The 27,383-nt window shown below is 44.5% G+C and overlaps 1 protein-coding gene and 1 long non-coding RNA gene across 5 annotated transcripts in view; one reads left to right on the forward strand and one right to left on the reverse strand.

Moving 5' to 3' along the window:
- SYTL1 (synaptotagmin like 1) overlaps window positions 1–27,383 on the forward strand; it is a 268,530-nt gene that overhangs the window by 40,146 nt on the left and 201,001 nt on the right. For 3 of the 4 annotated variants that reach the window (XM_069756730.1, XM_069756733.1, XM_069756731.1), the window contains one exon: window positions 24,259–24,470. In XM_069756730.1, coding sequence (XP_069612831.1) covers window positions 24,352–24,470 — 119 coding nt within the window. In that variant the 5' untranslated portion in view covers window positions 24,259–24,351. Of the gene's footprint in view, window positions 1–3,220; window positions 3,328–24,258; window positions 24,471–27,383 lie in introns of those variants that run through there. The other variant, XM_069756732.1, reaches the window with a different exon arrangement.
- The window catches only part of LOC138669888 (uncharacterized), a 52,376-nt gene continuing 26,141 nt past the window's right edge, over window positions 1,149–27,383 (reverse strand). Inside the window, exons 2-3 of the long non-coding RNA XR_011319257.1 lie at window positions 1,885–2,038; window positions 1,149–1,795 (exon numbers count right to left, since the gene is read on the reverse strand). This is a non-coding gene — a long non-coding RNA (uncharacterized lncRNA). The remainder of the gene's footprint in view (window positions 1,796–1,884; window positions 2,039–27,383) is intronic.

Genomic DNA, 27,383 nt, shown 5'->3' on the forward strand with positions numbered 1-27,383 from the left:
AAAGTCCAATCATTGATAGACCATTATTTTTAATCGTTAAAGACTCCATAATAACAGGGTCTGTACCACAGGACTGGCGTATAGCAAATGTGGTGCCAATATTCAAAAAGGGGGAAAAAAATTGAACTCGGAAATTATAGGCCAGTAAGCTTAACCTCTACTGTGCATAAAATCCTGGAGGGCATTCTAAGGGATGCTATGCTGGAGTATCTGAAGAGGAATAACCTCATCCCAATATCAAAATGGGTTTACTAGGGACCATTCCTGTCAGACTAATCTGATCAATTTCTATGAAGAGGTAAGTTCCGGACTGGACCAAGGGAACCCAGTGGACATAGTGTATATGGACTTTTCAAAAGCTTTTGATACGGTGCCACACAAAAGGTTGATACATAAAATGAGAATAATGGGGATAGGGGAAAATATGTGTAAGTGGGTTAAGAGCTGGCTCAGGGATAGGAAACAAAGGGTGGTTATTAATGGAGCACACTCGGACTGGGTCGTGGTTAGCAGAGGGGTTCCACAGGGGTCAGTATTGGGCCCTCTTCTTTGTAACATATTTATTAATGACCTTGTAGGGGGCATTCAGAGTAGAATTTCAATATTTGCAGATGACACTAAACTCTGCAGGGTAATCAATACAGAGGAGGACAATTTTATATTACAGGATGATTTATGTAAACTAGAAGCTTGGGCTGATAAATGGCAAATGAGCTTTAATGGAGATAAATGTAAGGTCATGCACTTGGGTAGAAGTAATAAGATGTATAACTATATGCTTAATTCTAAAACTCTGGGCAAAACTGTCAATGAAAAAGACCTGTGAGTATGGGTGGATCACAAACTCACATTTAGTGGCCAGTGTCAGGCAGCTGCTACAAAGGCAAATTAAATAATGGGATGCATTAAAAGAGGCATAGATGCTCATGAGGAGAACATAATTTTACCTCTATACAAGTCACTAGTTTGTCCACACTTAGAATACTGTGTACAGTTCTGGTCTCCGGTGTCTAAGAGAGACATAGCTGAACTAGAGCAGGTGCAGAGAAGAGCAACCAAGGTTATTAGAGGACTGGGTGGTCTGCAATACCAAGATAGGTTATTACACTTGGGGCTATTTAGTTTGGAAAAACGAAGGCTAAGGGGTTATCTTATTTTAATGTAGAAATATATGAGGGGACAGTACAAAGACCTTTCTGATGATCTATTTAATCATAGACCTGAGACAGGGACAAGGGGGCATCCTCTACGTCTGGAAGAAAGAAAGTTTAAGCATAATAACAGACGCAGATTCTTTACTGTAAAAGCAGTGAGACTATGGAACTCTCTGCTGTATGATGTTGTAATGAGAGATTCATTACTTATATTTAAGAGGGGACTGGATGCCTTTCATGAAAAGTATAATGTTACAGGTTATATATACTAAATTCCTTGATAGGGCGTTGATCCAGGGAACTAGTCTGATTGCCGTATGTGGAGTCGGGAAGGAGTTTTTTTCCCCAATGTGGAGCTTACTCTTTGCCACATGGGTTTTTTTTTTTTGCCTTCCTCTGGATCAACATGTTAGGGCATGTTAGGTTGGGCTATGGGTTGAACTAGATGGACTTCTGTGGTTGGTGGTGCAGCATCTGGGCCAGATGTTTCCGGAGCTTGGGATGCAACAGAAGATGGACCAGGAGGAATAGACCTGGAAGGATCTGAAGATGGGCCAGCCATCTCTTCCTCTTCTCCAACCGGATCAATGACAAGCTCAGAGTTGGACCCGGTCTCCCTCTCAGTGAGGTTGGACTGTATTCTGTTAGTAAAGTATGAGAATAATAAAATCAAATTTAATATATGACCATTCAAAACATATGTGTAATGTGGTGTGACTTTTGTACTTACGGTCTCAGATCCATACTGGGATCCAGAAAGGAGAGTCTATCAAAGTAAATATTTTTTTTTTTTTAAGGAGCAGATGCACCACTCCTGGCCCACTGCTGTTTTTCCCTCCTGTATTGGTCCCAAATGCTGCGCCATCCTCTCATAACATCTTCCACTGCAATGACAGAGAAGAAAATAATGCATAAGGCCATTGTGCGCCATGGTAGCACAATGTGTCAGTGATTTTACAGATTAATGTGGCCTAGTAAGCTGCATTTCCTACAAAATATCTTCAGTAATCAAAATGAACACACAAACAGCACAATAGGATATAAAGGGATCCACATAGAATGTAAGTCCACAAGGACAGGGGACTCTCCCCTCTGTACCAGTCTGTCTTTGGAAAGGTTTGAACTGTAAACGATATCTATAACTCTGTACGTAACTAGAGGTGAGTGGTGTTCGAGTCGAACTGTTCGCCAATTTCAGATTCGAGCTGTTTTGGGTGGTGTTCGAGTCGTTCGACGAACTCAAACAATTTGCTTAAAATTCGGCTGTTCGAGTTTCTGTTCGATAAATGTTCGTTCACCAAAAGCCTAACTTGATTTTCACATTAAAACTGTTTATCAATGTTAATAGACTGCTTCAGTGTATAGTGGACGGGAGATATATCTGTGCTGAAATAATGCCGATCTCCATTTTTTTTTTCTTTCCCGCATTTACAGCGGGGCGGTGCAGCCTCTCAGCCTATCAGCAGTGCACACACACATACAGCAATGTGCATGTGATGCACACAAGCAAGGGCATGTGTCATTGGCTGTGTATGTCACATGGCCTTGCCCTATAAGAACCAACCATTTTCCCTGTCGCCACCATTTCCTCACTGCTGCAGCTTGGTGTTAGACGGCAGCACTGCTGATGTGGGCGCTATACAGACTAAAAGTCTTTTTTGGGAGCGAATTTACAGAGAGATAGATTAAGGGAGTCGGGAGTCAGGACTAGTTGTAATATCAGCCCTTTTCAGGGTAGGTTACAGCAGTTCATAGCACTTTTTGTCAGGCAGGTCTGTGCCAGTGCTGTGCAAGTGTTTGTCACAGCATTTGGTGTAATCTAGGTCAGCCAATCCTTTTGGGTTAGTAGCATTGTCAAGTAGTCATCTGAGTAGCCCACCTGTGAAGCTAGCTACACCGCCTGTGTATCTAAATTCTTACTGCATCTAACCAGGTAAATAGTTTAGTGCCTAGGAGCAGTGTCTACACGTCAGCGGAGTAGCCCGCCTGTGAAGCTAGCTACACCACCTATGTATCTAAATTTTTACTGCATCTAACCCAGTAAATCATTTTGGGCCTAGGAGCAGTGTCTGCATGTCAGCGGAGTAGCCTGCCTCACTCCCTGACGAAGCTACGAGTGAGACGTACGTTGGAGTGTGAGGTGGCAGGATCAGTATACCGAACATGAGCACTGGTTAGTATACATTGTGCTTTTTTTGAGAAACAAGGGTGGAAGAGGTTTTCTGAGGAATTGTGCCATTTATTTGCAATTATTGGCAACAGATAGTGTTGAGCGATACCTTCCGATATTTGAAAGTATCGTTATCGGAAGGGATCGGCCGATATCCAAAAAATATCGGATATCACCGATACCGATACCCGATACCAATGCAAGTCAATGGGACACAAATATCGGAAGTGATCCTGGAAGGTTCCCAGGGTCTGAAGGAGAGGAAACTCTCCTTTAGGCCCTGGGATCCATATTCATGTAAAAAATAAAGAATACAAATAAAAAATATGGATATACTCACCCCTCCGACGAACCCTGGCTGTCACCGCTGCAAGCGTCTGCCTCCGTTCTTAAGAATGCAGAGAGTGAAGGACCTTCGATGACGTCGCGTTCAGGTGACCGGTCACCTGACCGCTCACGTGACCACGACGTCATCGAAGGTCCTTCACTCTCTCCATTCTTAGGAACGGAGGCAGACGCTTGCAGCGGTGACAGCCAGGGTTCGTTGGAGGGGTGAGTATATCCATATTTTTTATTTTTATTCTTTATTTTTTACATGAATATGGATCCCAGGGCCTGAAGGAGAGTCTCCTCTCCTCCAGACCCTGGGAACCATATGCACCGCACACGCCGAAGATGACTGGGAACTTATAGGAACTTCCGATTCCGATTTCCGATATCGCAAAAATATCGGAACTCGGTATCGGAATTCCGATACAGCAAATATCGGCCGATACCCGATATTTGCAGTATCGGAATGCTCAACACTAGCAACAGAGTATTATGTGGTCTTTGGAAATAGAACTGTGAAGTGTGAAGTAGTCTTTTAAAGACACATGTTATTTATGTAAGTTAATAGTTAAAGGGCTATATGTTTATCCCCTCCCCTTTCAGTTATTGATGAAAATTTTCTAAGTAACCAGTGTTGTGGATTTATAAAATATTGAGACTTGTTGTACTAAAAAATCTTATATACTGACCTGCCCCTCTTGTTTTTATATTTTTCTTCTTTTTTGTGTACTGTTCTTTTTGGTGTTTAAATAAAAGATTTAATGGATTTTAATATATTATTGGAGTGAGAAAATTTCTTCAAGTAGTTTCTTTTTCTCTTTTGGACATTTATATTGTACGTACTTGAAATATATTTATATTTATTTAGGGTAATGATACTCTCCTAATTTATTGGATTAAAATGTCAGCGGAGTAGCCTGCCTCTGAAGCTAGCTGCACCGCCTGTGTATCAAAATTTTTACTGCATCTAGCCCAGTAAATCGTTTTAGGCTTAGTAGCAGTGTCTGCACATCAGCGGAGTAGCCCGCCTGTGAAGCTACACCACCTGTTTATCTAAATTTTTACTGCATCTAACCCAGTAAATCGTTTTGGGCTTAGCTGCAGTGTCTGCACGTCAGCGGAGTAGCCCGCCTGTGAAGCAACACTGCCTGTGTATCTAAATTTTTACTGCATCTAACCCAGTAAATCGTCTTGGGCCTAGGAGCAGTGTCTGCACGTCAGCGGAGTAGCCTGCCTGTGAAGCTACACCGCCTTTGTATCTAAATTTTTACTGCATCTAACCCAGTAAATCATTTTGGGCTTAGCTGCAGTGTCTGCACGTCAGCGGAGTAGCCCGCCTGTGAAGCAACAGCGCCTGTGTATCTAAATTTTTACTGCATCTAACCCAGTAAGTCGTTTTTTGCCTAGGAGCAGTGTCTGCACGTCAGCGGAGTAGCCCGCCTGTGAAGCTAGCTGCACCACCTGTGTATCTAAATTTTTACTGCATCTAACCCAGTAAATCGTTTTAGGCTTAGTAGCAGTGTCTGCACGTCAGAGGAGTAGCCTGCCTGTGAAGCTAACTACACCGCCTGTGTATCTTAATTTTTGCTGCATCTAACCCAGTAAATCGTTTTTGGCCTTGGAGCAGTGTCTGCACATCAGCGGAGCAGCCAGACTGTGAAGCTTACTACACCACCTGTGTATCTAAATGTTTACTGCATCTAACCCAGTAAATTGTTGCGGGCCTAGGAGCAGTGTCTTCATGTCAGCGGAGTAGCCCGCCTGTGAAGCTAGCTACAGCGCCTGTGTATCTAAATTTTTACTGCATCTAACACAATAAATCGTTTTGGGCCTAGTACGACAGTTAGGCCATCAGTTCTGCTCGGTTTCCATCCATCGATTTTTGTGCCAACAACTACAGAGTTGCCAATTAGTAAAGTACCAAAATGAGTGGTGAAAGGCCTGCTGCTGGTGGAAAGGGGAATAGGCTTGTTGGAAAGGGAAAAAAAGGTTGTGTCGGTGGCGTAGGTGGTAAAGCAACATTAACATTTGCAGAGCAAAGACCATCTACCAGCCAAAGTACAGTAAGATGTCTACTTTTTTCGTGGACAATCTGATATGATCCCTTTCTTACGACCATCGCTACAAGCATCCCTACAAATTCCAGATGACGCACAAAAACAGCAGGTGCTTGAACGGATATCAAGTGCTCGTTCAAGTGGGCTCTCCTCCACCTCAACTTCAACATCACAAATACTCCAGTCCTCAGAGGTGTCACCCCAATCGCACTTGCTTCCTCACAGCTCCCAAGTCTCCAGCCGCCCGTCTGAGTATGGGGTAACACAGACGATTGAGTCTGCAAAGCTGTTTACTCATACTATAGCCTGGGAATCAGAGGTCTGCTCAAGAGCTTCTGTGAATCCAGACGAGGAAATGATCTGCACTGATGCCCAGAATCTTTGTGAGTCGGATCCAGACCCAGATAAAAAAGGTTCTGAGCATAATGTAGACCCTCATTTTCAAACTGTAACTCCTTTTGGTGGAGACAATGAGGAAGATGATGATGAGACTGAGATACCTTATTGGAACAAAAACTTGACTTTTCGGTCAGAGCAAGAAGAGGTTGGCTCTGAAGATGATGGGTGTGAGAACACACAGGGTGGACAAGGTTGGAGACCCCACTTACTGTCAACCCACAGTCCTCCAGTCTATGAGGTCAGCAGAGGAGGTGGAGGAGGATGCAAGTGACGACGAAGTTAGGTTGCGCCTTCCTGTACAGAGACAAAGTACTGGAAGCACGTCAACAACTGTATCCTCAACAACAACTGTGCCTCTGAGCACAAGTCGTGGTGGCTCTTCAGGTCGCACGGGCTCTAAGCCTTGCATAGCCTGGGCATTTTTGAGTACGCAAAGGATGACCCAATTCATGTTGTCTGTAAGATTTGTCACCAAAATCTCAGTAGGATTTTCATCCTCTGTGACTGTGGGGACAGCAGTCGCACATGGTTTTGGACGCAGACCTTCCACCTCTTTACCCGCAACAGCCAGTGTAATTGGCAGGTCGTCAGTAAATTTGCAAGTGGAAACATCTGCTGGTGCTGAGCGCTCTCCGACATCAAGACCACCACATTTTAATCAAGGCAACATAATATCTCCACCTGCACCTTCCTCACAGACCGTTTGCCGGGGACACCCTACACAACCCCGTCTAAGCACGGCAGCCAGCCCTCGGTCAGATGTGAACAAGTAAAAGACCTTTTCCTCCTAGCCATGACAAAGCTGAGAGGTTGAATTTCACCATCTGCAAGCTGTTGGCTACAGAAATGCTGCCTTTCCACCTGGTGGACACAGAGGATTTTCGAGACCTTATGTCCGTCGCAGTGCCCCAATACCAGATGCCCAGTCGCCACTACCTCTCAAAGAATGCTGTGACTGCGCTACATCAGCATGTCGCACACAACATCACCGCTTCCTTGAGAAACTCTGTGTGTGACAGGGTGCATTTCACCACAGACACTTGGACGAGTAGACATGGACAGGGGCGTTACATGTCGGTAACTGGGCACTGGGTAACTATGGTGACATCAGGAGAAGGGGCTGCTGTCCAAGTCTTGCCGTCCCCACGAGTTTTGCGTCGATCCTCTGTATCTCTAAGTTCCTCCACTGCTTCTGCCTCCTCAACCTCCTCTCGGTCCTCCACCTGCACCCAAAGCCTGTCTGGTAATGCCACTCGCGTTCAAACTGCGCAGAAGGAATCCTGCACACCTCCTTACTATGCTGTCACCAGGGCTCAACGGCATCAGGCGGTGTTTATCTTGAAATGTCTGGAAAACAAAATCCAGCAAAAAAGGATCAGAATATCCTGCTCCCAAAATTAATGACCAATCAGCAAGAACTATGGATTACAGCATAGTGATCAGAAGGTCCTGCTCCTAAATGCGCTTACACTGAAATCCATCGCTGAGTCCGGCGCATTACAACCACTTACAGAAAGTTATCTAGACTCTAGGACCTGCAGTCATGTGACCGGGAGGTTTTAAGTGGAAAGCGCATGCGCCGTATTTTTCCATTGACGACAGGAGATGCGGTCATGTGATCGGAAGGTCCTTGTACCTAAATGCGCGTACTTTGTAATCTATGGCTGAGTCCGGCATACTGTAATTCTTGACAGGGAGATATTGAGACTCCAGGACCTGCAGTCATGTGACCGGAAGGTCGGAAGAGGAAAGCGCTTGCGCCGTGTTTTTCCCCTTGATGACAGGTAAGGCTCGGTAAACGGTGAGTGTTCGAATGAACGGAGGGGCTTGAACCAGTTAAATGAAAGCGCTTTTTTTAAAGGATCCAATGAGTTTATTGTGGGAAATGATGTCAGACGCCATAATAATATAGCACCACCTGCCAACATATTTAAAGACAGCATATTGTAATAGAACAGAGATCACTCTCCCCAGTTAGAGGCACCCACAACACTAGTTGGTGCAACTAGGTTGCATTTGCCACTGCAAGCAACTTTCTGAGCCGACTTAAAATCCCCCCTGATGAATCCCCTGAATAGGGGAGGAAATTCGTTGGGAGACACACGATATCGGGAGGCTAAACCGTTCATGGGTATCCTTTAAGCAGGACTACACTTGGGTACGGCCCTTGTCAGGGCAGGAGATACACAGGGGCACGACAAGGAGATATAGACCCCAATGTCCCCCTTATTGTTTTGTCATGCTAGGCTAATTTGTTTCTAGAGGAATAAGTTTGAAGAACAAGAAAGAGAATCTTATATGGGTGAGATTGAACCAAATCTTTTTACTTGAGCACTGGTGGTTATGAGCACTTACATTGTTCAATTGTGTGTATATGTTGGCCTTAAATTTTAATATTATAATAAATGTTAAGTTTTAGTATTTTTCGGATTGGCCATACTGTAATCCCTTGAAATGTCTGGGAAATGTGAGTCACACAGCTGAGGAGTTGTGTTCAGCTCTGGAGACCAAGGTCCATCAATGGTCGTCTCCACTGAACCTGCAGCCAGGGAAGGCCGTGTGCGACAATGCTGCAAACCTGGGTGCGTCCCTTTGCCGGGGCAATGTCACACACGTGCCTTGTATGGCTCACGTTTTGAACCATGGTTGTCCAGCAATTTTTATCCCACTCTCCCGGACTAGATGGGCTTCTGCAGAGGGCACATTCGCTGTGTGCTCACTTCCGCCGTTCGCATCCCGCAGCTCAACGACTTGCATCTCTACAGAAGTCGTTGGGCCTGCCAGTTCACCGGCTGAAATGCGATTTGTCCACACAGTGGAATTCAACTCTGCACATGTTGCAGCAACTGTGGCAGCACTGACAAACCCTGGTGCAATACATTATGATGTATAGCCTGGGAAAATGATATCCATATGTGGGGCAAATCACGCTGCAGGAGTGGTCTCAGATCAGGGACCTATGCACCCTTCTGCACAGTTTTGAAATAGCGATGAAGATTTTTAGTGCTGACGATGCCATTATCAGCATGACTATTCCGGTCATTTACATGCTAGAGCACACTTTAAACAGTATTCAGAGTCAGGTGGTGGGACAAGAGGAGGAGGAACAGGAGGAGTCATATGCGGAAGGGATAATATCTTCAAGGTACAGACGGTCGGCAGCTCCAAGGCAGCTGGCATTGGAGGCTGGGGGAGAGGGATTACCGAGGGCGCATAGTAGCAGCCAAACTGTTGAGGAAGGTGCAGGAGCCGAGGAAGAAGTGGAGGACAAACTGGCGCTGGGCATGGAAGACTCATCAGATGAGGGAGACCTTGATCAAATTTCTGTTGTGTGAGGTTGGGGGGAGAGGGCAGAGGAAAGAAGCATGATTCTCACCTTGCCGCCACCAAGACAACAAGGACTTGGTCCTCCTGGATGTGCAAGACATGAGTGCCTTCTTGCTGCACTACCTGCAACATGACCCTCGAATTGTCAGAATCCGAAGTAATGCCGACTACTGGATTGCCACACTCTTAGATCCCCGATACAAAAGTAAATTTGGCGAAATAATTCCTGCCATAGAAAGGGATTCACGCATGCAGGAGTATCAGCAGAGACTGTTACAGAATCTTACATCTGCTTTTCCACAAAACACCAGTGGTGCATGTAATGAATCTCTGAGTTCTAACTTGCCAACTGTGGGACTGTCAAGTCATCACTCAAACCGTAAGAGTAACATCGTATGTGGTGGTTATAGCAATTTTTTCCAATCGTTTCAAGAATTTTTTAGACCATCCTTTGCAAGGCCACAGGAGACAACAAGTCTGACGCATAGCCATCGCCTAGATAGGATAGTATAGGAGTATCTCCAAGTTAACATCGATGCCATGACTGTGGAACTGGACCCTTGCTCATTTTGGGCTTCCAATCTGGAAAAATGGCCTGAGCTCTCCACTCACGCCTTGGAGATCTTGTTGTGTCCCGCAGACAGCGTTCTCTCTGAACGTGTGTTCAGCGTTGCTGGTGGTGTGCTGACGCACACACACGTGGCTGTCCAATGACAATGTAGACAGACTAAAGTTCATCAAGATGAACAAATCCTGGATCTGCAAGGACTTTTCTACAATCCATATACTCCTGCTTCTTTTGTCTTCACGTTTTATAGTACCTCAGTCCACTCTCTCACTATGATCTATGTTCCACCTCCCAGGCAGGTCATATAGCCACTTGAATCTATACATTGTCCCAGTAAACGGTATGTAAAATTTCACCACTGTACTACCACTGTGCCACGACATAGGTCACTCTCTTATACCACTAGTATCCACCCACCATCATTTTTGCCATAGTCATATGCATAGGATGTTGCATATGTTGTATATACTTTGGTTATTTTTATTCACAGTTTCATTTATGTTTTCCCAATTATGTTTTTTTTAATTATGTTGTATTGTATGTTCATACTTATTTCAGTTACTGATGAAGGTCCATCTGTGGGACCGAAACGTTTTCTGATTTGGGATAATAAATCTTTTGTTTCTTCACACCACAAAGTTAAGTGCCGGGTTTTGTATTATTTGCTGATTACGGTTTGGGAACCTACCCGTGCACCTTACACGGTTGTGCACACGTTTATCTAACTACGTTGTCTCCCCTTACGTGTGGCACACCTTTATGGCTATGACCTCCAATGCTTTCTCATACAATAATGAAGAGTGTTCTTCTATTCTTGCACAGTCCACTCTCTCCTGTGACTTTCTGAAAATACCCCCACGTGAGACACGGGGACGTGACCTTGAACGAGCACTTAGGCACCAAGTTAACATAGAATTGCACTGCGCCACCCTCTCCGAGTACCTCCGCGTTAAGAGGATTCCCAGAGGGCTTCAAGTCCCCCTTCGTCCCACCCTGTTTAGTGACTGTTCTGATTAACGTCTGAGGTTTGAACAGATACTTAATAAATGTTCATTTGATCTGATAACACTCACCCTAGAACATCTTCACAAAGCAATTGATACCAACGCGGCCAAAATCAAAAGTATTGAAACTCAGCTAACTGCCACCAGTACAGCAGAGGAACTGAGCACCTTGAGGACCCAGATTCAGGAGCGTGTCGACCTGCATAAAAGGGATACTGAGAACCGCAAACGCAGCAAATTCTCTCGTGACATGATTGACTACAAGACTAATCAAGTATACCGATGGCACGACAACTCGACATCCAGACGTCAACCCGCACGCAACCAGAGATCCTCAACAGACTATTCCACCTCAGGCTCAGACCAAGAGAGGAATATCCTTCCCTCCACTTCAGGCCTTTTTTTAGGACAACGACGCCGTTTTCCAAAAAGAAAACCCGACGAAGCGCCTCCAAGAAGGGACACCACGGACCAAATGCGGATCACGAGATCCATGGTACAGAATCATTGGCGGTGAACATTTCCTCTAGATTCCTGGGGCTTGTAGAAACTCGGGTATTACAAAAGGGCTTGTCTTTCTGTCCCTCCTATCAGTGTAAAATATTTGATTTAGAGATGGACTTACAACGCTTTTTCCGTTTACTAAAGGTACCGTCACACTAGACGATATCGCTAGCGATCCGTGACGTTGCAGCGTCCTCGCTAGCGATATCGTCCAGTGTGACAGGCAGCAGCGATCAAGCCCCTGCTGTGCTGTCGCTGGTCGGGGAAGAAAGTCCAGAACTTTATTTCGTCGCTGGACTCCCCGCAGACATCGCTGAATCGGTGTGTGTGATACCGATTCAGCGATGTCTTCACTGGTAACCAGGGTAAACATCAGGTAACTAAGCGCAGGGCCGCGCTTAGTAACCCGATGTTTACCCTGGTTACCATCCTAAAAGTAAAAAAAAACAAACAGTACATACTTACCTACAGCCGTCTGTCCTCCAGCGCTGTGCTCTGCACTCCTCCTGCTCTGGCTGTGAGCGTCGGTCAACCGGAAAGCAGAGCGGTGACGTCACTGCTCTGCTTTCCGGCCGCTGTGCTCACACAGACTGTACAGGAGGAGTGCAGAGCACAGCGCTGGAGGACAGACGGCTGTAGGTAAGTATGTACTGTTTGTTTTTTTTTACTTTTAGGATGGTAACCAGGGTAAACATTGGGTTACTAAGCGCGGCCCTGCGCTTAGTTACCCGATGTTTACCCTGGTTACCGGCATTGTTGGTCGCTGGAGAGCGGTCTGTGTGACAGCTCTCCAGCGACCAAACAGCGACGCTGCAGCGATCCGGATCGTTGTCGGTATCGCTGCAGCGTCGCTAAGTGTGACGGTACCTTTAGACTTAAGACCCATTTTGCCTCTTCCCCAATCAACCCCCCACCCCCCTGTACCAATCCTATGTCCATTGTGACATTAGGCCTACGGGACAAAAGTTCCTTCTGCCCACCCCAAGGCTCCCACGCTGTGGAGACATTTATTGGCTTCATCCAAGAGTCGTTGCACACTATACGCGACGATATTAAAAGAGGTAGACTACACTATCCCTCTAATCTCTCTGCTACGCTGCTACGGAATATCAGGCATTAGTTACACTACAGAAAGATCCCAACCTAATCATAAAACCAGTGGACAAGGGGGGCGCTCTTGTCATAATGGACAAGGTACAATATATAGAGGAGATTCATTGCCAGCTTAATGATACCTCTATTTACGACCGACTCTCTCGAGAAAACCCTCTACAGAGATTAAGGGTAAAATTGAGAACATCATTACCAAATACTCACACCTAGGGATCATTGATCCTAAGACAAGTGATTTCCTGAGAAAGAAGAACCCCATCACACCTGTATTTTACACCTTACCAAAAATACACAAAATCTGTCTAATCCCCTGAGTAGGCCAATTGTGGCCTCCACGGATTCGATCCTTTCCCCACTATCACGATACCTGGAAAAAATCCTCACACCGATTACTCAGAGATCATCATCATTTATCTTAGATACTGGGGATTTTTTGCAATGTATCAGGGATCTACACAGGGTACCTCCAAACACCTTCCTGGTAACTTTAGACGTCAAGGACTTGTGCACGTCCATTCCACATCTGAACGGCATCAATGCGGTACACCAGTCCCTCACCGCCGCAGGCCTTGAAACGGACCAGATCAATCTTTGTATTGAATTATTGACAACGATACTTTATAATAACTTTTTTCTCTTCCAGGATTCCTTTTACTTGCAGACACGGGGGACCGCAATGGGCTCCAATGTAGCGCCCCCGTACGCTAACACATACATGGCATTATTCGAGACGTCCGTCATCTACAAACGTCCTTTGTTTATTAACAATGTTTCTGTGTGGAAGCGATACATAGATGATGTTTTTTGCCTATGGGGGGGCTCATTGGAGTCCTTGCAGGAGTTCTTCCTTTTCCTCAATGATGCCTGCCAGGCATCAAATTTACCATCAGTCATGACCAGAACGCCATTAACTTTCTGGACACTATGGTGCTCAAGGATTCAGCAGGCCTACTCATTACCGATCTTTACTCTAAGCCAACCGACAGGAATAGCTTGCTACAGTACCAGAGCTTCCACCCACGAAACGCTCCATTCCCATATCACAATACCAACGGGTCAAACATAGAGTCCCGGATCAAACACTCTGTGAGGAACGACTCCAGGGTATGACCACAAAATTTCTAAAGAGGGGTTATCCCCCGGCAATTCTGGCACGATCTAGGTACCCTCCACCCCGAATATCCAGGAGGAACACAGAAAAGCCTATTCCCTTCGCGCATGCATATCACCCCTTTTCCTTCATTCTTCACAAAACCATCAGGAGACACTGGCATCTCCTGTCCACAGCCCACCCTGATATACCAGAATTTAAAGGGACACTGTCACCTGAATTTGGAGGGAACAATCTTCAGCTATGGAGGCGGGGTTATTGGGTTTTTGATTCACTCTTTCCTTACCCGCTGGCTGCAATATTGGATTGAAGTTCATTCTCTGTCCTCCGTAGTACATGCCTGCACAAGGCAATCTTGCCTTGCGCAGGCGTGTACTATGGAGGACAGAGAATGAACTTCAATCCAATATTGCAGCCAGCATGCAGCCAGCGGGTAAGGAAAGGGTGAATCAAAAGCCCCAAAACCCCGCCTCCATGGCTGAAGATTGTTCCCTCCAAATTCAGGTGACAGTGTCCCTTTAAGGAGCCCTTTTTACCATGCTTTAGGAGACCCCCCAACTTAAGGGACAATTTGGTCAAAGCTGACATTGGACCTAAGGACCCACGTCGGCAGATTTTCCTCTCACGACCAAAGACTGGCACCTTTCCATGCCTTCATTGCGCAAAATGCAACAACATACAAAAGGGGAATACGTTTCAACACCCCAGATCTGGCAAAACATTTCATATCAAGAACTTCTTCACCTGCGATTCCACCTACATAGTGTACCTTATCAAATGCCCGTGTGGTTTACTTTACATAGGGGAAACTACACAACCGGTCAGGGATAGGATTTCAAAACACAAATCTACCATCCGTTGTAGCTTCCCATTCGATACCACTTTCACACTCAGGAACACTCTGTTTCCCAATTAAAATACCAGGTCATTGATCACGTACCGCCCCCAAGGCGGGGTGGTGATAAGATCACTTTGCTCAAAAAGAAGGAGGCTTTTTGGATTCATACTCTGGAAACCCTCTCTCCGAGAGGCTTGAATCGGGACTGTGAGCTGATGGCGTTTATATGATGTATATCAATATTACCCTGCTTTGTTACTAACTCGCTCTTCTCTGTTTTTTTAGAGTCATCTATATTAAATTGTCGGCACAGTGGATCACGAGCACAGTTCCACCCACTTGCCATCACTATGCTCAGGATACTCATGTCCCCCTGTTATGGTTATTATTATTATATGTGTTACTAGCACCATTTCAGTACTGTTCCTGTTATCGGTCAAAACACTTCTATCACTGCTCTCTCCTCTGACAGCGGTCATTTTTTCCATCCTTTCTACCACTGCATTCTACCATTGGCCTGCCGGGATGTTGGTGCATCTTGGTCCTTATACCTTTTTTCTAATCTGCTTCAACTTATAAATACCCTTTTCTTTACTTTTTATGACGGTTACATATACCTCTCCTCTGCCACCTTTAGCCTGACAACCGCACTGCAACCTTCCCCGAGGCCCCAGATGGGCATTATACTACTACTGTATTCGGGTACATGTACATGCGGTTTACTTATACTCCTACCTGGCGTTTGCTAATTAGCCTTCTTTCATTTTTCACAGGCTCATTTTCATTTACTTGTTGCCTTATGTAGGATTTTTTGTTACCGCACATACAGCGCTTTTTACCTATGACCGATAATTCTGACATGCGCACCACAGACAGCTTAATGCAGGCAGGTACAGACATGCGTGTTACAGCCGTTTTTCTGGGTAGTGTATAAATTACCATGCACATAGCCTCTCATACCTGATGTGAGCGTCTGGACATGCGCACTCCAGCCGCCCATCATAGCCCCATGTATCACACACTGGCGGCTGCGGTCAGGCACAGTTTAGCCACTCTTTAGCATTGCCACCTGCAAGATGGCGCCCGCGCACCACCGTCCATGTGACCTGCCCTTCCTGGCAAGTCACTTCCGCCTATCTCCGACCACCTCCTGGGCAGTTTTGCGCCGCTCTCATGCCCACAGCTGGCGTCCTCCCGGTCTCTGCCACTATATATACAGCCCCACGGCCCTCTCTTTTCACTTGCTATCCAGCGGTGGACGCCACGATGACAGCACTTATATAGGTAATTACATGCCATTCTCTTTGGCGTCTCACCAGTATGTATTTCTATCAGGGTCCGTCATAGATGTTCCATTTCTTCTAGGCTGTAGCCTCTCATTCTGGGTATCCAATACTAAATTGGTAGCAACCTCGGGGTAGGTGTCCATATACTCCTGCTTCTTTTGTCTTCTCGTTTATAGTACCTCAGTCCACTCTCTCACTATGATCTATGTTCCACCTCCCAAGCAGGCCATATAGCCACTTGAATCTATACATTGTCCCAGTAAACGGTATGTAAAATTTCACCACTGTACTACCACTGTGCCACGGCATAGGTCACTCTCTTATACCACTAGTATTCACCCACCATCATTTTTGCCATAGTCATATGCATAGGATGTTGCATATGTTGTATATACTTTGGTTATTTTTATTCACAGTTTCATTTATGTTTTCCCAATTATGATTTTTTAATTATGTTGTATTGTATGTACATACTTATTTCAGTTACTGATGAAGAGGTCCATCTGTGGGACCAAAACGTTTTCTGATTTGGGATAATAAATCTTTCGTTTCTTCACACCACAAAGTTGAGTGCCGGGTTTTGTATTATTTGCTGATTACGGTTTAGGAACCTACCCGTGCACCTTACACGGTTGTGCTCACGTTTATCTAACTACGTTTTCTACCCCTGTGTCATCCTGGGGAGACTAAAAGCATTGATAATTTTTGAAAATCACCTCACCAACCATTTTAAGAAACTCTGGCGAAATTGATGCCACTTAAGTGGTGTCTGTGGTTCAATTTTTGGAGAAAATGGAGACTCTTTTTGCAGTCCCCTTGCTGTATTTTACATGACATTGGCATCGTCAATTCCAGGTGGGTGGGGTCGCTCCCCCCCTTTTAACCTTTAGAAACTACATACACTATGGCTTGGGGTAACACAGATGGTTGAGTCTGCAGAGCTGTTTACTCATACTATGGCCTGGGATTCAGAAGTCTGCTCCAAAGCTTCAATGTCTGCTAGTCAGTAGAGTAGCCCACCCATGAAGCAAGCTACACTGCCTGTTTATCTAATTAATAATTTTTAACTGCTTCTAGTCCAGGCAATACTTTGGGCCTAGTAGCAGTGGCTGCTACTCAGCAGAGTACCCCACCCATGAAGCAAGCTACACCACCTGTTTATCTAATTACTAATTTTTAACTGCATCTAGCCCAGGAAATCCTTTTGGGCCTAGTAGCAGTTTCTGCTACTCAGCAGAGTACCCCACCCATGAAGCAAGCTACACCACCTGTTTATCTACGTATTAATTTTTAATTGCATCTAGCCCAGGCAATACTTTGGGCCTAGTAGCAGGTTCTGCTACTCAGCAGAGTACCCCACCCATGAAGCAAGCTGCACCACCTGTTTATCTAAGTACTAATTTGTAACTGCATATAGCCCAAGCAACACTTTGGGCCTGGTAGCAGTTTCTGCTACTCAGCAGAGTAGCCCACCCATGAAGCAAGCTACACCTCCTGTTTATCTATTTACTAACTTTTAGCTGCATCTAGCCCAGGAAATTCTTTAGGGCCTAGTAGCATTTTGTGCTACTCAGCAGAGTACCCCACCCATGAAGCAAGCTACACCGCCTGTTTATCTAAGTACTAATTTTTAACTGCTTCTAGCCCAGGCAATACTTTGGGCCTTGTTTTTTACATCTTTTACTAGCACTTGCGGATTACTGCAACATTTTTTCAAACTGAGTGTTTTTGGTTTTACTATTCTCTTTTGTGTCTTCAGGTTTCTTGGTGGTGTGTGAACATGATCATACAGACTTGTTCACTGTGCAAGTAGCCCATGTGTTCCTGTTTCCATAATTGTTCTCTTGTGTCTACAAGACTGGGGAGTTCCACCACTCCTCTTGGGCTATCTGCACAAAAGCTGTTCTACCCTGTATGCACACATGGATTTTTCCTCTCTGAACCCTGTTCACACAGGTTATATACAGATGATCAGGTTTTTAAATACATCAGATAGGGATTGCATACATTAGTTAGGACTGCTCTGATAAGGGTATACCGTGAAGATTGGTAGAGCAGCTTAGTATACATTTTTTGCAAAAAACGTATCAACCAAATACCCTGTTTTTTACATCTTTTACTAGCACTTGCGGATTACTGCAACATTTTTTCAAACTGAGTGTTTTTGGTTTTACTATTCTCTTTTGTGTCTTCAGGTTTCTTGGTGGTGTGTGAACATGATCATACAGACTTGTTCACTGTGCAAGTAGCCCATGTGTTCCTGTTTCCATAATTGTTCTCTTGTGTCTACAAGACTGGGGAGTTCCACCACTCCTCTTGGGCTATCTGCACAAAAGCTGTTCTACCCTGTATGCACACATGGATTTTTCCTCTCTGAACCCTGTTCACACAGGTTATATACAGATGATCAGGTTTTTAAATACATCAGATAGGGATTGCATACATTAGTTAGGACTGCTCTGATAAGGGTATACCGTGAAGATTGGTAGAGCAGCTTAGTATACATTTTTTGCAAAAAACGTATCAACCAAATACCCTGTTTTTTACATCTTTTACTAGCACTTGCGGATTACTGCAACATTTTTTCAAACTGAGTGTTTTTGGTTTTACTATTCTCTTTTGTGTCTTCAGGTTTCTTGGTGGTGTGTGAACATGATCATACAGACTTGTTCACTGTGCAAGTAGCCCATGTGTTCCTGTTTCCATAATTGTTCTCTTGTGTCTACAAGACTGGGGAGTTCCACCACTCCTCTTGGGCTATCTGCACAAAAGCTGTTCTACCCTGTATGCACACATGGATTTTTCCTCTCTGAACCCTGTTCACACAGGTTATATACAGATGATCAGGTTTTTAAATACATCAGATAGGGATTGCATACATTAGTTAGGACTGCTCTGATAAGGGTATACCGTGAAGATTGGTAGAGCAGCTTAGTATACATTTTTTGCAAAAAACGTATCAACCAAATACCCTGTTTTTTACATCTTTTACTAGCACTTGCGGATTACTGCAACATTTTTTCAAACTGAGTGTTTTTGGTTTTACTATTCTCTTTTGTGTCTTCAAAATACTTTGGGCCTAGTAGCAGGTTCTGCTACTCAGCAGAGTAGCGCACCCATGAAGCAAGGTACACCGCCTGTTTATTTATTTACAAATTTTTAACTGCATCTAGCCCAGGAAATCCTTTTGGGCCTAGTAGCAGTAAGCTACACCGACTTCTTCCTTTCTCAATCTAACCCCTCGGCTCTGGGGTGTCCACTCTCCCTCCAGCTCTCCCCTTCTCACATGTGGACTACCGCATGTATTCACACTGTGGCAAATTTTTTTGGGCCCAGGCATAAGAAGTCGTCGAGGTAATGGATAATATGTGCCCCCTTAGAAACGTCCATGACTACCCATTCGAGGAAGCAACTAAACGCCTCAAATAGTGAACAGGATATGGAGCACCCCATGGGCAAACAGTGATCTATGTAGTACGCACCTTCACAGAAGCAGCCCAATAGGCGGACACTATTCGGACGCACAGGTAGTAACCGGAACGCCCCCTCAATGTCTGTTTTGGCCATTAGGGTGCCTCTTCCCAACTTCTTGACCCACCTGATTGCCTTGTCAAAGGAGGTACAGTATATAGTACTGTACTTGGTTCTGCGTTGATGTTGTCGTTTACTGACCTGCTCCTTGGATATGACAAATGGTGGATTAGTCTGAATGTATTGGGTTCCTTTTTTGACACGACTCCCAACGGGGATACCACTATGTGGAGGAGAGAAGGTTTTTCCACCAACATAGAAGAGGATTCTTTACTGTTAGGGCAGTGAGAATCTGGAATTGCTTGCCTGAGGAGGTGGTGATGGCGAACTCAGTCGAGGGGTTCAAGAGAGGCCTGGATGTCTTCCTGGAGCAGAACAATATTGTATCATACAATTATTAGGTTCTGTAGAAGAACGTAGATCTGGGGATTTATTTTAATGGAATATAGGCTGAACTGCATGGACAAATGTCTTTTTTCGGCCTTACTAACTATGTTACTATGTTACTATGTCTTCTAAGGAAAGTGTTCTGAATGGACCTGCCATTCTACCTAAAGATATTTCTTTTTAAAAAAAATTTTGTCACGACATCTGGGTGTTGGTAGGCTGATTTTAGATTTTTACTCCAGTCTTTCTTGATTTTAGAAGGGCATGACATGCCTATTTCTGTGTCTCTTCCTCCTTTTACTCCTCCTCCTCTCTTCTTTTCACATGACTATATGTGTTAGGGTTGGCGGAATGCACCGAATATATTTATTAGGTGAGATAGGTGCATTCGCAACCCGGGATCCACCGTGCAGGAAAGAACCTGCTGCTAAGTAAGGCGGTGAAGTAAATTAGTATAAACGAACTCTGTTACTTCACAGAGCCTGTAGTAAAGAGAACGCTGTGCCCTGTTTAGCTCACAGGGGACACAGCTACTGAGAAGAGCTGACAGTGGTCATGCAGTCTAAACTAAACACGCTGCTCCTCTCCAGTGGAGCCGGAATTCTAATGGCTATTAGCCAGCCCTGAATTCACTCATAAGAAACTCCTCGCCAGAGGTGCCAGCATTCTAGGGGCTTATTTCAGCAGGGTCCCTGACCACACACACAACCACACTGGCGCTGAGCTCGTACATATTTGATACTAGTGCATGGCTGTGCGGTCATGAGAACCTTTTATAGCTGCAGCAACTTCAGGACCTTCCCAGAAGGACCAATGGAAGGCTGCCACAGAACTTGATCAGGTACAGGGCCTTCCTGGAGGACCAATGGAAGCTGCTGCAGTACCTGAGTATGTGACCCTAGACCTCCACTGAGAGATCTTACCCTAGGCATGCTCAGTGTGTGCAAAGCAGGGCTTAGTCCCAGAGAAGCCTGCTTGCCGCAGACTAGTGCAGGGTACAATAGCAGAGCCTGGAGAGGCAGCAGTAACCCTTTGCACAGTATCAGATTCAATGAGATGCTGGGACCGATGTTTCCGCTGAGCAGGCTCCACTGCGGCTGATGCAGAATGGGAGACTGCAGCAGACATGGTTTGAGATTCCCCCTGTGCAGCGGCGAGAACTCAACTCCTAACAATATGTACTCATGACTTTTCCATGTGTTTGTTGTGTCTTCTGAGCAGTTTGTCAGCTTTTGGACACCTTTTAAGTTGTTTTCTATGTGTTTGTATTTGCCTGCCATTGGTTTTAATGGGGTTCAACGAACGTTTGTCGAACACGCCCCAATTCGACGAACCGAACCGAACTCGAACACCAGGGGGGTGACTCAACACTATACGTAACCCCTTTCTCATGTCCAGCACCATGGAATAAATGGTGCTATATAAATAAATAATAATAATAACAGTATGAAAAACTGCTAGTTACTGCATTTTAGAATATTAAGAATAGAGAAACATGAGTGTACTTACTTATTTGCCTCTGGCCCTCACGTGGCCGCTGTTCATAATCAGGGAAAAGGAGGCTACATATGCTCCTCCAAGCAGCCTCTTTCCTTGCCCGGTTTGAGTGATGGACATCCCTTTGATCCCAAATTTCAGGCCTCTCTTGGACCAGGACCAGCAGCATTTCCACATTTATAATATTGGCCATGATGCAGGAGACTCCGTGGAGGCGTGCGGCAGACTTCCGAAATGTCTGTCTGGCTTTTTCAGCTAATTAGCATGTCTATGCTTCCTGATTGAGGGCTTGGCACATTTTCTGTCACCTGCAAAAGTCTTGCATATTTTTCACAAGTCACACTTGTGGTCCATGTGTAATCTGTATTTTTCTCGCCCCCATAAACTTTCATTGGCGTATTTTTTGCGCAATACGCTGACAAATGCAGCATGCTGCGATTTTTTAAGCCCATAAAACACGGATGCAAAAAATACGCCAGATAGGAGCTGCCCCATAGAGAATCATTGGTCCGTGTGCAATGCATAGTTTTTGCGCATCTCATACGTCCCTTAAAACTTTCTAGTGTGATGCCGGCCTTATGCTTTAAGAAGCCCTAGACTATTCAGTCCTTAAACCCTACAAAATGTATGTAAACCTGTTTTTTAAAACATTACACTAACAGAATAGCCATTTTAATTTTTTGTCATATCTATCGTATACTAATTGCCAAGATTTGTATAAGGCCGGGGTCACACACAATGTATAAAAAAATCTGTCCGATTTTGTCTGCTGAGAATTGCACAAATGTTCTCCGTATGGTGATCCGTATCTCATCTGTGTGCAATGCCAGGATGTGTTTTTTTCTCAAAAAAGTGTGTGTCATCCGTATCTCATTCATATGGTGAGATTTTCTCACACACTTGCAAAATGAGCAAATAATGGTTGAGACTTTCCTGTCACCTGCCAATGCCTGAGAATTTCTCGTAAGTAACAGTGATGGTCCGTGTGCTGTGCGATTTTTTTCTCACACCCATAGACTTGCATTGGCGTTTCTCAGCTGAGATACATGGACAATCGCAGCATGCTGCGATTTCACTCGCAAGTGTAATACAGATGAGAAAAAAACGGATGATGGAAGCTGCCCCATAGAGTAACATTGGGCCGAGTGTTATGCGATTTTTTTATCGCTGAACAGTGAACACTCATCTGTATTACGCTGTAGTGTGACCCCGGCCTAAAAAAAGGATGCAAGCAAGTGGGTAGCAAGTAAGAGGCACATACTTCAAAAGCTCTAAAAAAGTACCTTGCGATGTTGCTGATTCGCCAGTGCAATGTATTTTGTTATTAATAAAAAAGTCTACTAGTTTTATTTGTTTAGGACAAGAGTTTGTTATACAGCATAGTAAAAGAGGCAAATGTCACTATACTTTGCTATTTCTTTAAGGCTACTTTCACACTAGCGTTGTACGACGCACGTCACAATGCGTTGTTTTGGAGAAAAAATGCATCCTGCAAAGTTGTCTGCAGGATGCGTTTTTTCCCCATAGACTAACATTAGCGACGCATTGCGACGCATTGCCACACGTTACAACCGTCGTGCGACGGTTGCGTCGTGATGTGGCGGACCGTCGGAACAAAAAAACGTTGCTTGCAATGTTTTTTTGTGCGTTGTGTCCGCCATTTCCGACCGTGCATGCGCGGCCGGAACTCTGCCCCCTTCTCCTCGCAACTCACAATGGGGCAGCGGATGCGTTGTAAAACTGCATTCGCTGCCCTGTTGTGCTGCGCTGTCACAGGATGCGTCGGTACATCGGCCCGACGCACTGTGACAGGCCGACGCTAGTGTGAAAGTAGCCTTAGTCACTATTTTCTTTTTGTGTGGGGTAATTAATTGCATACCAAGATAATTGAAAAGTGGCCAGCACACCTCAGATCTTAGCTGATGTACAATCCCCTGAACCCCTTTACTGCTGCATGCTTTTAAAGGCATATTAAAGGGAACCTGTCACCTGAATTTGGCGGGACCGGTTTGCGGTTATATGGGCGGAGATTTCGGGTGTTTGATTCACCCTTTCCTTACCCGCTGGCCTTGATTTGCCTTGCGCAGGTGTGTACTACGGAGGACATAGAATGAACTTCAATCCAATATTGCGGCCAGCATGCAGCCAGCGGGTAAGGAAAAGGTGAATCAAACACCCGAAAACTCCGCCCATATGACCGAAAACCTGTCCCGCCAAATTCAGGTGACAGGTTCCCTTTAAAGTGAAATTAGTCAATTGGGAAAATGTAGCCACAAAGAACATTACATTTGGATCATGTTTATCCTGTTGTACTCATGAAGCAGTTACATCACATCATTCATAGGCAAAGCACCATTCAAACTTCCATATTTTGCATGAAGTATACATTTTGCAAATTTTCCCAATTTTGCATGAAGAATAAGACCCCATTTTTACAAGCTGTGGGTAGATAGGGCTCTGTCCAGATGGTAGATAAAAGTAATGTTCAGCTCCTCAGCTTCAATTTAGGAGGCCATATGGGCCCTAACAGCATCTATTATTGTAATTTAACCCTGGTAGATACGTATATAGGTATTGATAGTCCACGTATTTCTTGATAGAAACTCTACTGCACCATGAATCACCACTGTGATGATTTTTCTCCATAAACTTATGCACAATTTACTAATAACGCAGAGTAAGAAAAACATGACCTTAAATTCAAGCCTTATTCAATATTTGGTTTAAACATGGTTTTAGTGGTGCCTGAAATTATTTTTTCTGCAAACTTTCTCTGGCCCGACCAAAATTCTTAACTTCCTCATTTAAGACTTGTGGTATTTGCATTAAACATACATCCTGTAAATGCACCACTAAGCAGCAGCAACTAGTGTACTCCCCCACAGTGTGAAATATGCTCTGCTACTGTTTTTTTATTCATCATTTATTTTGTCTCATGTATTTTTCAAGATATCTTTTTCTTCATCTTATGTACATCTCTAGGTGCCAAGAAGACATACATCATACTAGCTGGTCACTCAGCTGTCGTGATTGAGTTGCACCCCTTGCTGCTAGTGTGACCAATGTGGGCAAAGAATGGATGATAGTGGGGACCTTCTGGATCTCAGTTTCTTGACTGGAGAGGAGCAAAGGTCAATAACTCAAGTTTTGGAACGAGACACACAGCTAAGGGAGAAGGACCAACAGCGAATATTGTAAGTAAATAGTAACTGTGGAAAATAACTTTTTTTTAACCAAAAGTCAGAAATAAGTCCCTTTTCTATATGTTTTATTTTATTTAAAAAGGGGTCTGTTTGTCATGGCTACCCGGTATTAATGCTGCAGGGAGAGTTGCACACAGCAGCAAATGAGCTGAGCTAAATGCTGAGTTACTAACCTGGAAACCAACAGGACCTTAGACATGTGACAGAGTGACCTGGTAACCAACAGGACCTTAGACATGTAACAGAGTTAGAGGAGGTCAGGGGGCAGAGCAAGACAACGGGAAACAGTGAAGGGACAAGCACTAGAGAATAATCAAACAAGCAGAGATCAGAGCCAGGAGATCACGAGGTACCAAACGGGAGAGACAGGATAGTCGGAAGCAAAAGCCAGAGTTCAGTAATCCAGGAAAATGAACAGAATAACACACGGAAAGCAAGATAAACACGATGCAAGCCAGGCACACACACTCCAGGGGTCAAGCACACAAACTGAAGCATAACGTACAGCTGACACTGAAACCCAAGTATAAATACCCCTTCCATCTTGAAAGAGAGACCAACAATATTAACCCTGATAGAACAGGACATTAACCATGTCTGAACCCTGACTCTGTTATTTTCATGATTTACTTCTCTATAGGTATTAGAATAAAAGCACACTTATACATAATAGGTTAGAATTAATGTCCAGAAGATTAGTGACCTCTATGAAATGCAGATTTCCGGAGCACAAAGAATTTAATGAACTGGATGCTCATGTTGGGATTCCATGGAACCGGAGTTCAGATTGATGCATGGTAGATCTGATTAGAGCAGACATCCAGGACACAAATGTGCTGTTCACCTTTTCTAAGGGTACCGTCACACAGTGGCATTTTGATCGCTACGACGGCACGATTCGTGACGTTCCAGCGATATAGTTACGATCTCGCAGTGTCTGACACGCTCCTGCGATCAGGGACCCCGCTGAGAATCGTACGTCGTAACAGATCGTTTGAAACTTTCTTTCATCGTCTAGTGTCCCGCTGTGGCGGCATGATCGCATGGTGTAACAAAGGTGTGCACGATATTGTATACGATGTGTGCATAGTAACCAACGGCTTCTACATCGCACATACGTCATGAAATTATCGCTCCAGCGTCGTACATTGCAAAGTGTGACAGCAGTCTTCGACGCTGGAGCGATATTGTTACGATGCTGGAGCATCATGGATCGTGCCGTCGTAGCGATCAAAATGCCACTGTGTGACGGTAGATTGATTGAAAGAATCAGCTACTATCTGATTTAGAATCAGATATCCCATTTGAACTCTCAATTTGCAAATGTCTATTATCAGCAAGGAAAGGTAGATAATGTAGATACAATAAAATATAACTTTTAATGGTATTATTAAAAGAACAACCTAGAATTAAAAACACAAAAACCACTTTACTGTAACTGTATAAAGTACAAGTGGTCACAATAACAGTGTTCATATAAAAAGGTTCAATCTCACCAATATGCCATGATGATAAGCATTCCAAATTGGGCAGAAGAAGCAGATGTTTTAGGGGTGGTTTCTATATAACTCTTTCATGCCCCGTGTGTTGCTCTTGCCCAAACAAGGGCAGTACCCCAGTGTGCCACTGTCTGGAAAGTACCCAAAAAATGTGTTGCCTTTCTTCCTCAGTGTTGAGGATTCTTCAGGGGAGTATGTAGACTGCAAAGATATGCAGGGAGAAGAAGATAAACAGGGTTCCTGCAGTGGCAATATTCCCAAAGTAGGGATGGCGTGTGATGCAGGGACCTGCAGAAGTAATGTGGTCATCTCAACCATATTAGAATGATTCAAAGATGTCAACTAGTGATGAGCGAGCACTAAAATGCTCGGGTGCTCGTTACTCGAGTCGAGCAGATTGGAATACTCGGGTACTCGGCCAGAACAACGAGCCCAATGTAAGTCTAAGGGAGACCCGAGTATTTTTACCGTGATCCCCCCGAGGGTCCTTTTAAGGTCTAAAAACATCTGAAAATGATGGAAACACTGCTCAAAAGACACAGGAACATCATGGGGATCGCCCCTGGAAGCATTCCTGACTCCTAGTTCACAGCTGTAAACATTTTTTTCCGAGATTCATGCCATTTTTGCAGATGCCACAAAAAACACACTAAAACGAATCCAAAATGGATTTTGCTGGGAAATATGTCAAGGTACATCCTTTGCAGGTTAATGACTTGCCTGCAAGGCCAAATATTTAACCCCAGACTGAAAATTTCCTCCCCCACTTAGGCTTAGTTCAGACGCAGCGTTTTTCAACTTTAACATAGCTTTCAACCACTACAAATGCATTCACTGGGAAATGTCATTGTAATATTTAACAACCCTAGCTGGTCATGTGGTGTGTGACACATAAGCAGACCCATCTTGTTTCATTTATGAAGGCGGGACTCTTAAAGTCACAGAGCCTATTTTTACTGTTGCATCAGGCGGCATTAATCTCCTTAAAGGGCCATTATTAAACAGTGGATCTCCTAAGCTGTTGTAGCCTATGCTGTGAGTAGATGGGCTTTCATAAGATGTCCAGGGGGGACTCCTGCAAAATGTGTTGCATTGAATTCAAGGCCTGCCCTGCAACCAATTCATATGCACCCCAATAAGCCTTTGAACCCACATACTGGATGGGCTCCTGAAAATTCACTTCACAATATGCATTTTGTACTCCGTACTCATTTGTTTTACACATTGTCAGCAAAGCAAACCCTGCTGCTTAGTCAGTCATAAGCACCCCATTACACCTTGGAACCCAAATACTGGATGCGCCAATGAAAATCTACTTCACAATATGCATTGTGTACTCCGTTCGCCTTTGTTTTACACATTGACAGCAAGGCCAGCCCTGCTGCATAGTCAGTCATATGCACCC

This window comes from Ranitomeya imitator, chromosome 3 (assembly GCF_032444005.1).
Source record: "Ranitomeya imitator isolate aRanImi1 chromosome 3, aRanImi1.pri, whole genome shotgun sequence".
NCBI lineage: Eukaryota > Metazoa > Chordata > Amphibia > Anura > Dendrobatidae > Ranitomeya > Ranitomeya imitator.